Here is a 15,020-nt window from a genome sequence, read left to right as displayed (position 1 = left end):
CCCTCAATCCTGCACTCGTGCCCTTACTACTTGCTGGAGAGATGCAGTGACTTATCAGATGAGCATGGTGAAGGGTTTCACCAGCACATATGTGCAATTGAAAAACGGTATGGAGGAAAGTGGATGGCTGGGATACCGGCTGATTACTGCTGGGATGTTCCAAGGGAGAACACGGGCGGACATAAAAGAAATAACGCTGCTTTCACATTTGGGGTGGGGGTTCTGTTTTCCTGCAGCAAAGGGGAATTCCCTGGCCGAATGATGGAACCGTACAGCACCAAACAGACCCCTTTGACTGTAATGGGGTCAGTTCAGTTTCCGCTCAGCTGCCCGGAAGCACTGCATGCAACTTGTGAACAAGTTAGCGCTCGTCCCCCGGTCGACCGCTGTGCTTACAAAGAGCAACTGTAGCTTATTATTGCTCTATTAGGCAACTGTTCGGATGATCGCCGTCTCGTGTAAAACCACCTTAAAACTCATCCACAAATTACAGATGTAGTTCGAGCACAACTCGCTCTTTATCATAGCTAAGACAATAAAACCCTCATCTATATAGAACAGCTTTGGAGAAGGGTTACATTTTCTCAGCTATGATTAAAAGCAGGTTGTGCTTGAAACGCGTCAGCATTTGTGGATGCGTTGTTTAATCCACCTGCTCAATAAAGCTCTGTTTTGGACGGATGAAGCGCCGGATCCCTTGTCTGTTTTATGTACACACTTTGGTGAGGTTCACACTTTAGATTTTGGTGCAGCTTTTGTTGTTTTTTTTTTTTACTCAAAGCGACAACTTTTCACTGTAGGCTACTTTTCCCCCCTTCATGCACAGCACAGTATAAGGCCAGCTAATATAGAAGTAATTAAAGCATAAAGGGCAGGGACTTTGATGTTTTCATATTGTACTCTACTTGCCGCTTATCTCCTTTATTGTAAACGACAAAATCTAAATAATGACAAGTGTAAAAAAAAAATATCTAAAAAAGGTAGAAAGTCAGAAAGTAGAACCAAACAGTTTATATTTTCTGTAAATTGCACTTTTAATACAAGTTCTAGCACAAATAAAAGAAAGCAATGAAGTAAAAAAAAAACTGAAATGATGCAAGGTAAACACAACAAACAGTAATGGACAGTGTAATCCTGCCAGCAACCCTGAGCAACGTAAATTATTGTACGTAATGGTGCTTGAAGGTGAGGGATCGGGGAGCCTGGGTGGGTATATTTTATATTCATCGGGTGAATATAAAACATGCCTCCACAGACTCCCCGTTCTCTCACCTTCAAGCCCCATAAAGTAGTTTAGGGTGCTTAAAGGTGCTGACAGAGGCTCTGTAAAGGGGTTGCCTGGTTGCAAATGGTCTATTCTAAGTCTAATGGTCTATTCTAAGGTGAAGTCCACTGCCTAGCCCACTGCCAATCAACTGTTGGCCAGGCCAGCGTGATTGTGCACTGAGCTGATTTCTGCAGGAAGCAGACAGCTCTGTTCTTACTGTAGTGGCCAGCCTTGGTATTGCAAGTCAAGTTCCTGTTTATTTCAATGGGAACTTGGCCTGCAATACCAGGCCTGGCCACTACAGAAAGGAAAGAGCTGTCTGCTTCCTGCAGATTTCAGTCTAGGACAGAAGTGCTCTGTCCTGGCAAACAGTTGATCAGCATGGGGCCCAGCAGCAGACCCCTGCCAGTCTACTACTGATGACTTCACCTTAGAATAGGCCATCAATACTTTGCAACCAGACAATCCCTTTGATAAGGACATGGATATTCTTCCTTCTGAATAAGGGGTCCACAACCTGTGGCTCTACAGTTGTTGCCAAACTACAACTCCCACTTGCCCCGAGCTTAAAGTTGTAGACCACTGGCCTATATTAATGACCAAGAAGGTCTTGTCTTTTGGCTCTTCCTGGCTGCTACCTTACAAATGGTGACCTGCTTTGTGGAAGCATCCCACACTTGTAGTTTGTGTACTATGACTACAGAAAACATAAGACGGGCTGTTATAAGTAAGGAGAGTGAAAGCCATATGAGCAGGTCCTAAGAAATATGTAAGTAGTGAGCACAGAAGTCAGGCTTCATCTCCAAGGGAGTCCTCCCACGAAGGCCGACGTCACACTCACCTCGCCTTTCTCTTGGGAGTCATTTTCATGCTTCTCTTGCTCATGGGCTGCAACAAAGCAAAAAACAGATGATATATTTTATTCCAGGTTTCCATGTATTGGCAGTCCTCGTCCGAGAAGGTGCCCCCTACAGGCAGTGGTAGTAGAGGCTAATGAAGAATCAGTGTGGACATCTGCAGTGAAGATTAGGCAACATTAGAATAAATCGTCAAGCAGTATCCCCACATATGGAAAAACCAGAAGGGTCTTCGTTGTCAGACGTTCCCATTTATACCTGTAGTGGTCCTCTCTGCATGCTGCATTATTATACATATCACCATATTCAGAAACCGTAAATTATACAAGACCCAGATGTGCTGTTAAAAAGGTGTCCTGGCCTTCTATCCGTGTTGTACTCACACTGAATGGCCCCTTTATTAGAGCCCCTGGCCCTTTCACCATTGGAGCTTCCTATATGGAAATTCTCCCAGTGACCCCGGAGTGCGGCATAAAGTCACGGGACAAGTTTTCCGTGGATCAGTTTCAGTGTGAATCCACATTAGATGGGAAAATCCAGCGATCTGAGTGATTCCAACGAGGCCGAGTCATCAGGGTTAGACTAGCCGGGGCCGGGATGTCACTGCCAACTGCGTGGGGTTTTCTTGTGTAACAGCGTGCAGAGTATACCAAAAATGGCATAATTGATGTAAAACATCCAACGAAAGATTTTGTGGATGGAAACGTGTCGCCAAAAGGGGTCAGAGGAGGATGTCAAGAATCACGCTGACGAACAGGCGCTGCACAGTCTAGCAAACTGCAATTGAATACAACGCTCATGCTCCAACTAAAACATCCGAACACACGTCTCTCCGTTCCTTAGGTCAAATGAATCCAGATTTCTGTTGCCCCGTGCTGATGGGAGTCAGAATTTGGCACAAGCAGCATGAATTGATGACCCCTTCCTGTCAGCTGGTCAGAACATGTCAGCACCTCCATCTAACCTGCGACAACTACAAGTAGCTTCCTGTCCGCAGGGGCCGATATTCCTGCCGAATGATTTCATCACCCGGTGGAATCTATGCCACGATGAAATGTGGCGGTTCTGAAGGCCAAAGGAGTCCATCGCGTTAATAGATGGGGGTCTCTAATAAAGTGGCCATTCCGTGTAGATACACGAGTCTTCAAAGAAGCACTTCATTCCATGCAAAAACAGGTCTGTTCAATACCTGGGCACTGCGAGAGTTAATAGGGTGACATGGAGAGTGACTCCTGTCTCTGCACCGTGCATGGGAGGTTAAGCAGTGACTTAGTCCATTGATCCGTCTTAACAGAGTCTAGACGTTACATAATACACCGATGTTGACGCTGCAGCCCGTTTACTGGGACGTCAGCACTGGAGTGTCAGGATCGCCATTCACACCACCAACACAAAGCCCGCAGGTTCATTGCCAAGACACAGCAAAAAAACAAAAAAAACCTTGTTTTCTGCTTTTTCAAGCAAAAATGTCTCATTCTCCTCTGACATCAACACAGATGACTCAATTCCACAACCTGGTAGGATATAAAGGCTGTAGATAATAGGAGATATAACATATTCTGCAACATCTTTTCTTAAAATTCTGTGCTGTGTTGTTCCTCTGTTATTACTCCTGGAAATGCTTGAAGAAATTGAAAACTGTGTGTTACCATTGCCCTGGCCAATAGGATGTGTTCCTACACAGTCTGACACTGGACAGTATCAGAGACCCCCAAAACAAGAAGATTGGTCAATTTAGTTCTGTATGTCCAGGAGGAATAACAGAGGAATTGCCTTCATAGAAAAGCTGAGCTGTTTCACAGACACACAGCGTTACTTGTCTATATGATCCTGACTTGCAGCAGTGCATTTGGATTTCTGCTGATTGCTACTGGAACCAGTCAGCAGCTTGTCAACAGACCCCCCTCCCTGGCAGGCTAATCTAATGATCTGCAATGCATTGTGGGACCAATTATCATACTAAACGGTGCTCTACATAATATAAATCACTAGACAAGCAGGCATGGCTGGCCTCAGCTACGTGCAACCCATGCGGTCGCACAGGACGCCTGGCACAGGCTTGTAGAAGGGCACTAGGCAGATGTAGGTTGAAGGAAATCGCCTCTCTTAAATCCACCTGGGCAGATTATCTTCTTCTTCCCTGTGACCATGAATCAGCCTCCTCCTGGCTCTGTCTCCTCCCCTTTGTTATTGTGTTGCTGTCAGCTCATTAGCGCCCCCGCAACACAACTGCTTAGTTCTGCTACTGTATTTAGGTTCTAAACTTGATTCTCGGGCTGTATTTATGCTATGAGCTTGGTTCTGGAATTGTATTTATATTAAAAGCTTGGTTCTGGTACAGTATTTATTCACTGAACTGTTCTGGCCTGGATATGCTGTCGTCTTGCTGCTTTCCGTACAAGCAGAATACAGGCAGACCACCTATCAGTGCAGTATATATAGGTTTTTAATTATGATGGGTAGAAAGGGTGGGGGTGTATTTTGCGTGTTCATTTAGTATGCAAAGCCCATTGTCCATGAGTGCGCTTACGCATGCGTGACACTGGCCCTAATGTGACCCTACACTTGACATTAGTAGAAGCACACATTTCAGCTCTACGTTTGTTGTATACACCAGGTGAAGCTTCTGGCATCTACCCCGAACATATCTATAGGGCTTAATTTACCCAACGGGTGCCAAAGAGCGTCCTATTGGCCCCCGTTGGGCCAGTACACAGCAGCATGCTTTTTATAACTGTATAGAAATGCAAAGTTGACTACGCTTTTTTTATGCAGAGCTGTGCAAAACACGCACCATGTGGTATAGGTTATTTACAATAGGGGTCATAGGTGACATACAGTAGCGCACATTGGAACCCCCTTCCCCATCAGGCAATTCTCCAAAGGAGCAAGATCTGAGGAAGGCGTGGCCTCCGATTGGCTTTTGTGTAGAAGCACACGCCCACGAGGAATCCGATGGATGGACAATGGATTTATATCACATTAAGGGCAGAATAAAAGTAGTTTGCGGATGAGAAAAAGATGGACATCATGTACAACTTACTTTATGATGCTTCTAATTGAGGACAGGTTCCCTTTAAAGCGTACAGCCCATATCATTCATCTGGGCCTATTTTTTTTTATCAGGGATCGCTTAGGGAAAAACCCTACTGCAGGTCCTGATGGGGTGGAACATGACACAGAGCTTGTAAGACCACCCAAGAGAGGGTCCCTGTGTCACGCTCCACCCTCTCACTAGGCATTAGTTTTGTGCTACTTTTAAAGGGGTATGATCTATGATAAAACCGAAATAGTCTGTGCCTCCACAACGCCGGCTCACGTTACTAATGACCACCGTATATATCAGGTAGTGAGACAGACGGGAAACATCAGTATAAATACCAGTGGGCTTGCTGGACGCTCTCCGCATTATTAGGACTAAGCTGTTGTATATTAGCAGACTACTCCGACCTATTCCGTGGTGCGTTCAGTCATCCTGTATTTCTATTCCTCCTGTTTATACCGGATGGCATGTTTATTTTCCAGGCTGCGAGGACGTATGTTACTGAAAATACAGTTTAAAGCCTGCAGCCCCGAATGGCAAATGTTTAAGTGGTGACAACACGGCTAATGTCGACATTAACCCGCTCGGTACTTTACAGCTACTACTACAGGTTTATAAAGTGTGAGAGTAGTATATGAAGAAGTATAAAAACACCCGTACAGATCTGGGGATAAAATCAGCAATTCAATAAACAGTCCCGAAACCTAAAGGACGCAGAGAAATGACTTCACTCACACAACACATACAAGGTCTAATAGACCTCGTCAACTAACAGAACGTGGACAAAGTCTTGTGAAGGCATGACGCACATCGTGTGCCCTCACTCAGGCGGTCTTACAGGCCGTTGGAACATCCATGAGCACCAGAACCATCTGTAGGGAGCGGCATGTGGAGGGTGACCATGGACGAGCGGTACAAGTCCAACATGACAGCAGTGACTGCACCTCGGCGCCTGCGATGGGGCTCGGAGAGGCGCTCTTGGACTGTAAATGAGTGGAAGCAAATGTTGTGGACAGATGAATCACCGAACACCATCTTCCGATCAAATGGCGGCACTTGGGTGTAGCGGTCGCCTGGAGAGCGGTTTCTACATGACTGCATCGTCCCAACAGTGAAGTTTGGAGGAGGTTCTGGTGTTTCTACTCGAAATGACTGGGGTCACTGGTTATAGTGAAACCCATCTCAACACCAATAAGTACAAAGATCGGACAATGTGGCATCACCCACCCTGTGGTTATACTTACAGCTCTGTATCTCTACCAACATGACCGAGCACCATGTCATACGGCATGCAGTGTTGAAGATTAGTTTGAGGAGCAGAACATCTGCAAACTTTATTGGCCAACCCAAAGTCCAGATCCCATTCCCATGAAGCATCTTTGGGACAAACTAGAACGCCGTATCCGTGTACCCAACACACCCATCATCCCATGCATCACTATCTAAAGCTCTCCACAAGGAATGAAGGCAAATGCCTCCACACATCTAGGGGGAATTTGGTGGAAAGCAGCCTAGTAGGGTTACTGCGGTCATTGAGGCCAAAGGCAGCCAAAGTCCGTGCTGAATTCTGGGAATAAAATCCAATTTCATCACCTTCTGTGTGCATCCCAATACTTCTGTCAACATAGTGGAACCCTTAGGCTGGCAGCACACTAAAGGATTTGCATTGTGGATCCGCAGCAAATACCATTTGGAACATGCTATGCAAAATCTTTTTTTCCTATACACTCACAGAATCAAAGTGGAATTTACGCAAGCATGTTCCGCACAAATGATTTCCATTGAAGTCAAAAGAAGCCATCCGACCCACGGCCCTTCCGCGAGGGCACAAGAAAACGAAAGATATAGGGGAAAAAATTTCCCTTTTTCCAGATTCCCATTAAATGTTCTGATAAATCGGTATTTAAATGTCCAGAATGGCCCCACCGCCTGAAGATCCCAGGATGCCATGGCAGCTTGATACATCTTTAATGGGAAGCCAGTTAAAATACAGTAAATGCAATACCATAGTATTGCATTATACTTTATAAGTAAACAAAGGATTTCCCTATGGGGGACTCAAAAAGAAGTAAAAAGAAGTTTAAAAAAATACAATTTTCAATTATTACAAAAAAATCAAAATATTAAAAGTAGGAAAAAAATTTTCCAAGCTGTCACATCAAAAGAAAAAATATAAATTACAAAGTTGATATAGCAGTATCTGCATCCAAAAAGATCCAGTTTATGAAAATATCATATTATTAATCCCTCATGGTGAACGCTGCCAGAAAAAAGCGCAATGCTAAAACTGCGCCTTTTTGGTCACTCTGTCTCCAAGATAAAGTTGAATAAAAAGTGATCAAAAGGTTGTGTGTACTTCAAGATGGTGCCAATAAAAATGACAGGTCCCATAAAAAAAAATAAAGTTATGGGGGTCAAAATACGGGGTGACAGAAAGCAACTTAAAAAAAAAAGTATTTTTGTTTTAAAGTACTATAACCTTTTTAAAAAAACTTTATAAATTTGGTATTTGCTGCGATTGTACCGACTCACATAATAAATAAACTGTTGAAAAATATAACCCATCCTGTAAATAACAAGCCCTCATGTAGAGAAAATAAAAAAGGTATAATCTTTTGAAAGTGGTGATACCAGAACTGCAGAATATGAACTGGACACAGGAGCATGAATAACTCTCGACATTGACGAGTCCGACCCAATGAGCAACTGATCACTTGGGATCCTGCTTCAGAAACCCCAGACTGCCGCAGGGCCAATGTAGTATTACAAATGAATGGCATGGACAAGCTTGGTCTACACATTTTCCCTACGACGTCCATATGTCCTAATGGGGTATATGGAAAGGGGCTGTCCTGATGAAACACCCCCTTTAAATTGACAGCAAAACAAACCAGGCACCATTTTTCCGAATCCATGAGCTTCTCTTGGACAAGACGAGGTCCAACTTCCACCGTTTGACTCCATATAAACTGGTCTACTAAAAAACTCACCAGGCCATCCTTATAACATTTCCTATGGATTGTATTTTTTAGGATAAACTTTCACTAAAGTTTAGATTTACTCATCAAATGTTGAGGGCACTAAAATGTTATAAATATCATAATCACGTTAATTTCTGCTTGAGCATCCGATATCTTGTGGCTGTAAAAAAAAAGAAAAAATTGCCATACACGCAAATTTCCTAAGTGCCTCTCGCTGTTAGAGGAGTATGCCTGGAAAGTCATGCAATTGAGGTGAGTGGAGATCATGCAAAATGCATCATGCGCTGGGAGAAGGATGGGATTGGTGGTGGGCATGTGCAATTAATTCTGGTGCCTTCTTCAAGCAAGTTAGGAAAGCAAAACGGCAGCCCAGGAAAGATCGGAGACTTTAATAGGCAGGTCACTAGAAGATAACAACTGGGCACACACCTTTAAGTACGGGAACCCTGCTGACGGGTATTCCAGATCCATGTGAAGATACTCGTTTTCTAGGGATCCCCGAAACCTCAACTGGTGAATGTTTTTCTGATGTGTCCTCGCTTGGTGTACTGGCGGCTTCACATGGTGACATCTTGGTGCCATCTATTGGCTTGTTGGCATCAACCTCTACTTGGTAAACAGATACAGATGGTCGTGGACGAGGTAGCAATAGCGGGTCTTCTATGGAAAAAGAATCGGCTTCTATTTCGTCATGTGGCTCCTGGACATCCTCGTCGTGTTTGTTGTTTGATTCGGTGAAAACTGAACCTTCGAAGAGCTTGTTGGCTTCTTCTTCATCCACCACATGGCCATTTGTCTGGGGCTGTAGATCAAGCGGTGCTTCCATAGATATCAGATTATCTTGCTCCATCTCTCCGCCTTCATATCCGTGCTCTTCCAACCCATCATCATCATCCTCCCTATGAGTATCGATGCCATTTGATTCTTCGATTAAGACACATTTACCTTGCGCCTCGGAAGGTTCTGTAAGTTCATTACTCAACGTTGTCCAGCCAGGACTGAGGTCTTCACAGGTGTCTCCAGTAACAACACACAGATCTTCCACATCTCGTTCCGTTCCTGCTGTACCTACTTCTGTTTCTGGTGTGCTACTCGAGGAGTCCTGAACCTCCGCCTCTCCTACGGCTGCCAGAAATGTTATCTCTAAAATTCAGGTGAAATTGCACAAGTTTGACATGAAAAGATGCAATGAATTATGGGTCATCATTTATCACAGAATATACATAAAATGTGCATCTAATACATATAACACAGCAAACCTACCACCAACAAAAGATGACATTTCTACGTACCATGGAAATCAATGTAAGAAGCCAATTGCTATCATATTGGATGACCAGTGGTGTCTTTCGAGAATGCTAATTTGTAAATATCCTTGTACTTCTAATGAACTTGGATCTACTGGCGTTGCAGATCGAAAACCAAAAGGAACGTACGCGGTCTTAAGGACTCACAACAGTTCTTACTATTGGCGATCTATAAGGTTCCTTGAAGTAAACAAAGGACGGCATGGAAAACTTGGTGCTTAGTGGAAACTAGGACAAACATTAAGAGCCTTCGAGGGAACCTAAAAACACAAGGGCTTGTCCACACAAAGCATGAGCAAGAATAAGACGCATGCCTAATAGATTATCATGGTATTTGCATCGAAATCATTTCTAGATAATATCTGTATGGTTTTTCAAAAATATGTTTCTACGTGGCCTAAAAAACTGCAAAGACTAGCAGATGATACCGGCATACAATATGCAATGCCATAAAATACTTAAGAAGCCACCTGTTGAGACGTACGATGGCGAATTGTCTGTAGGCGTTGGATGCCAGATCTTACCAGCTACTTTGCATATTAAAATATTAGAAAAATAACAAAATGCTCAGGAAAGGATTAGTATTCACTTATAGTTAGTTTTTCTTTAAATGTACGTGGGTCTAACAAGTACCTTTCACTGCACTCTCTGCAGCCTGGTCCTCTTGACTGGGGGTAGTACCGACACCAGCTTCCTCAGCTGAAGGACATAAAGTGGAGATCAGTGAGCAGTCTTCAATAACTAAAGGTCCTCGTAGATCGTCTGAGGATTGTCCCAGGGTAACGGGTGTCGATCAAAAGAGTGTGTCGATTGGTGCTCGTTCACTACCGTTCATACGCGGCAGAACATTGCCTCTAAAGGTCCTTTTAGATGGGCCAAAAATTGGCCCGTTGTAATAAGCATGTGTATCGGAACTGAAACTTGCTGGCCTCAACCACCATCTGTAGGAAGTTGAGGATGAGGTGCACCGTCAGTAAGACAGAAGAAAAGACTTGTAGAACCTAAAACCAGCCTTACTTCTTAATCTAGAGGAAGTGCAGACAGTAGCATTCTAGTCTACTATCAGTAGAGAAAAAGAGGATCAGGCATACTGGATTTTAACATGCCCGATCCTAGGTTCTCATGAAAATAAGTCACTGCCAGAGGTGTGGCAGTGGCCTATTCCTCGCTCCGTACTGAAAATACATGCATGTACATGGGAGTGATAAATTTCGGCTCATTCGGGTGATAATTGTCTAAAGTGTATGGGCATCTTAAATGGGTTATCCAGGCTTTTAACACTCATAGTCTATCCTTAGGCTAGGCCAACATAATTAGATCAGTAGGGATCCAACTCTCAGCAGTCCTGTCCATCACCTGTTTGGAGGGGCTGCAGTGCTTGGGTGAACTCTGCGGTACAGAGCAATGTAAACAATGAAGAAGATGCAGCACTTGCCTGAATGTCGGAGCCCTTCGAACAGCTGATCGGCAGGGACGTTGAGAGTCAGTTCCCATCGACCTAATATCAATGGTTTATATTTTCCCCCCAGAATGGGATGAATTGGCTTCCCATAGTTTTTTTTTGCCTTCCTCTGGATCAACAACAGGGGTGGAAAAAGGCTGAACTGGATGGACTTTTGCCTTTTTTCAGCCTTGCATACTATGTTACTATGTATGTTACTATGAATTCTAAAAATAAGTCAACAATTTTAAGAACTTGGATGATCTCTTTAATTAAGGGGGTATTCCCATGTCTGCATTTCATGGCATATCCTGTTGATATGTCCTAAAAGTCCAATAGGTGCGGGTACTAGAAATGGGACCTGCATTTATCTCCAGTTCTGGCCCCCCACTACCCCTAGCCGAATATAGTCACCTGGGGTGGTCGGTACTTACAGCCATGTAGGCTAAGCTACACTATTTCCGTAACTCTCATAGAAGTCAATGGAAGTTATGCAAACAGTGTAGCACAGCAAGGTACATTGTTTCTGAAATTCAAGAGCAACAGAAACAGCATCCTGACCATCCCCAACCACAATATTCAGAACTAGACATACTCACAAGACCCAGAACTGTGACCTACATCTATCAGACTTCATATGCCAAGAAAGTCTTACATAGGGACTACCCCTTTAAGGTATCCCACTTGCTAGAAAAAAAATTATTTCCTGGGAGTGGAGGGGGAGGAGGGTAGATTACCTGTAGTTATTCTTCTCTGCCAATCCTCTGATCCAGCAGTTCCGGGTCCCATTTTTGGCTGTCTAAGAAGGTTGATGCAATCTTCAGACTACCTAATACCAATGCACTACACCTGTTCTCTGATTCACCAAGGGTGTTCACGTGATCAGTACTGGCCAATCAGAGAGCAGTGCACAGTTTTCATTAATTAGTTCGAAAACTATGGCGGCCATCTTGGATGGCTGAAAACGAGCCCTGTAACCAGAGAAGAACAGCTATAGGCAATATACCTTCTTCTGGTCTCGGGTCAGGATTTTGTTCCGAGACCGGGCGGTAGTTTTAAAGGCATCTAAAATAGTTCAGAGCAGCTTAGTGACAGGTTGGATTTATGTGGTAAAACATATAAATTTGGTAAAGTTGGTCTTGCATAATTTAACACACCCACGGGCACTTAAGTTATTATTGGGCCCTATAATAAGGTTGCGGGCTATAAATGCCAGATCAATAAGGAGGAATCAGGCTCCTTGCTGCCGTCTAGCTCAGCTGTAGCTATTCTTGTGTAACGGCGTGGTCGTATGATCAGACCTCAACAGGACAGAAATAAAACAGCGGTGAGCGAGAAGATCATGAAGAATCGCCGCAGAAGACAGAAAGGGAAAACGATTTTCCAAGAACAATCGAGCCAAGAAAGCCGAAAAGGAACCAGACTGCAGAAAGGAAGAAGAGAGAAAGATCCCCATGCTGCGCGGGTGAGGGGAGTCCTGTTAGTTAAAGGGTTTGTCCAAGTCTTATGTAAATGAGGGAACAGTTATGTTACTCTCTAATATACATTGGGTTTCAGTTCCTCATCATTTTCTGTGATCTCTGCTTGCGGTCAGTGAATGAAAGCATTCGACGATGAGGAAAGGAAACAAGTGGTTGATGTTATGTGCATTATATAGTACGATGATAAACTTTACATAAAACTTGGACACTCTTTAAGAAACTGTTAGCGTCCAAGAAAAGATAGTAATTAGTAAGCAAAGTTAGTAGAAGCAGCAAGGCAACTAAGGTGTGTGATAAGAGAAGGCAATGGAGCTAAAGGCCCCCATACATTAGGGAAACAGTCATCCACACCTACTGGTTGTGGAAGGGTCTGCAAGTACCGTATTTACTATATATGGGGCCTCCTGACTCTTCAGGATAGGTCAATAGCAGATGGGTGAGAGTCTGTTGTCAGGGACCTCACACCCAATCAGCTGTTCTCTAGGCTGCTGCAATCATGCACTGAGCTGATGTGTGCAGGAAGCAGATAGCTCCATTCTCACAGCAGTGGCCAGGCTTGGTATTGCAGGGTAAATTCCCATTAAAATGAATGGGTAATTTGCATATAATACCAAGTTCAGCAGAGCTGTCTCTTTCTTCAGAAATAAGTGCAGTGCATGAGCTTGCCCAGAGAACAGCTGATCAGCGGGGTTCCTGGGTAACAGACCCTTGCAAATTTACTATTGATGACCCAACTTGTGGATAGGCCATCAATAGTTTACAGCTAGACATCCCCTTTATATCTGCATCTGAGTGAATAAGTATTATATCAATAGCTAAACTGGAATAGTTATCTAGCTGCTATCTATTGGTCTACATCCACTTTTCTAATTTGCTAATGTTGTAAATAGGGCTAATTGTGCTCTCAGAGAATAATACATTTTTATTAGTAGAGAAACAGAGATTTAAGACCCTTTTACACGGGCTGATTATCATGTAAAAACGTGCAAAACTTCTGGGCTGGTGCATATCAGATGTTGCTTCAAGTACACCTGGTGCAACTAATCAAGGTGTCAGGGATCGAACCTGGGGCATCCTGCACTCCAGTCAGTGGCTCTCCCTGCTGAGCCATCCAGTCTTTTGGACAGTTCCCCTCCATACCTTTTGCCTTGTTCCCAGATCCTGGAAATCCAATCCCTATTCTAGCTCCGCCCGATTCCTGATTAGACTCGTTATAAAAGGCTGGCCCTGCCACTCCCTCAGTGCCTAATTATAGTGCTCCATAGCTGTGATCTAGCTCCTCCCTTCCTTCTCCGCCAGAAGTGACTTGAAAACGTCCTAATAATGACTTCTGGCTTTCCTCCTGACAACGCTAACCGCCTCTTCCATCTGTACTACAACCCGAGACTTACTGATAACGACTCCTGGCTTTCCTCCCGACAACGCTACAAACCTCTTTCATCTGTACTGCCACCCGAAATTTCCTGGTAATGACTCCTGGCTATACTGACTACTCTCTAGTGACCTGCACGGCTACTACACCTTTGGCTCCTATCCAGCGTCAAAAGACGCTACAGAAGGGCTTCATTAGTTGCATCAGGTGTCCTTGAGATAAAAATCAAATACCTGGACTAGCGAGATCTTTGTTGAGTGTAATGTTTGACTGCATGTTATAAATATGGGATTGAGCAAAACTTCCCACTCATTATCCAGTGTAAACACGTGCAACGATCAAGCAACGAAGGAGAATTCAAACGGTTTTTGTCGTTGAGCACATTTTTTATTCTGACTATAAAATTATGGAGCAGTTTTAACAGACATTGTGCTGTCATTGTCAGACAAAGCAAATGACTTCTTGGCAGATCAACGATCGCTTGAATAGTGAAAACTTTTGTTGATCCTCTGTGTTGTTTGACAGCCAATGAGTCACTCGTCTGCCGTCTGACATTCGGTTCAAGCAATTTATCTTTCTGTGTAAAAGGCTCCTTAGTTCTAGCGATGTGCAGTACCACAGATGTGGTCTGAAATCTGTGTCTCTCTCTCTTGTCTACCAACAGCGCCATACATGTGTATGGGCTGTATTTGGTATTACACACAGTCCCCTTACATCTGGAGACACTGCTGTTTATATGCCTGCCATTGAGATGAGGCGAGGTCTCTTTTCAATAACCCTATCCTACTGTGAATGGTGAATGCTGTAGATTTTGGATGTTGTGCGGATGTTTTTGCCCCGTACCCTGCTCTTATCACACACAATGCAAGCATGCTCCGCATCAGGAGATTCTGAGCAGAAATGCAAAGTTAAGCATAGGCAAAAGGATGGCAGAGCCGTACCAAGAGGGGCAGCGGCATGTAACTGCTTAACCTGGCCACGTTCTGCCTTACCCGTGGTTGCCTCAGGGATCTCTGTATGACCCTGATCCTTTACTGCTTCACCATTAGCTAGATCCTCCACAGCGGTTTCGTCTGTAATAGGATGATAAAACAGCATGTGTTAAAGCACAGCGAATACGACCCATGATGCACTTGTCTATACAACGCCCCATTGTCAATATTGTCTCCTTTCCAAACGCAGCGCAGGTCAGAGGTAACTTGCTGCAGGTTCTTTACTAACAAGGTGCCAACATGTGACTGCTCGGGGCAAGTAATAAGACATTTAATTCC

General features: G+C 44.0%; 1 protein-coding gene across 1 annotated transcript in view; it reads right to left on the bottom strand.

The window, feature by feature from the left end:
- MAPT (microtubule associated protein tau) overlaps positions 1-15,020 on the bottom strand; it is a 49,304-nt gene that overhangs the window by 16,624 nt on the left and 17,660 nt on the right. The window contains exons 3-7 of the mRNA XM_066585911.1: positions 14,742-14,822; positions 10,089-10,154; positions 8,578-9,291; positions 2,105-2,155; positions 1,911-1,964 (exon numbers count right to left, since the gene is read on the bottom strand). Coding sequence (XP_066442008.1) covers positions 1,911-1,964; positions 2,105-2,155; positions 8,578-9,291; positions 10,089-10,154; positions 14,742-14,822 — 966 coding nt within the window. The remainder of the gene's footprint in view (positions 1-1,910; positions 1,965-2,104; positions 2,156-8,577; positions 9,292-10,088; positions 10,155-14,741; positions 14,823-15,020) is intronic.

Source organism: Eleutherodactylus coqui, chromosome 13 (genome assembly GCF_035609145.1).
Source record: "Eleutherodactylus coqui strain aEleCoq1 chromosome 13, aEleCoq1.hap1, whole genome shotgun sequence".
Classification (NCBI taxonomy): Eukaryota; Metazoa; Chordata; class Amphibia; order Anura; family Eleutherodactylidae; genus Eleutherodactylus; species Eleutherodactylus coqui.
This window is presented reverse-complemented; position numbering and strand designations above follow the sequence as displayed.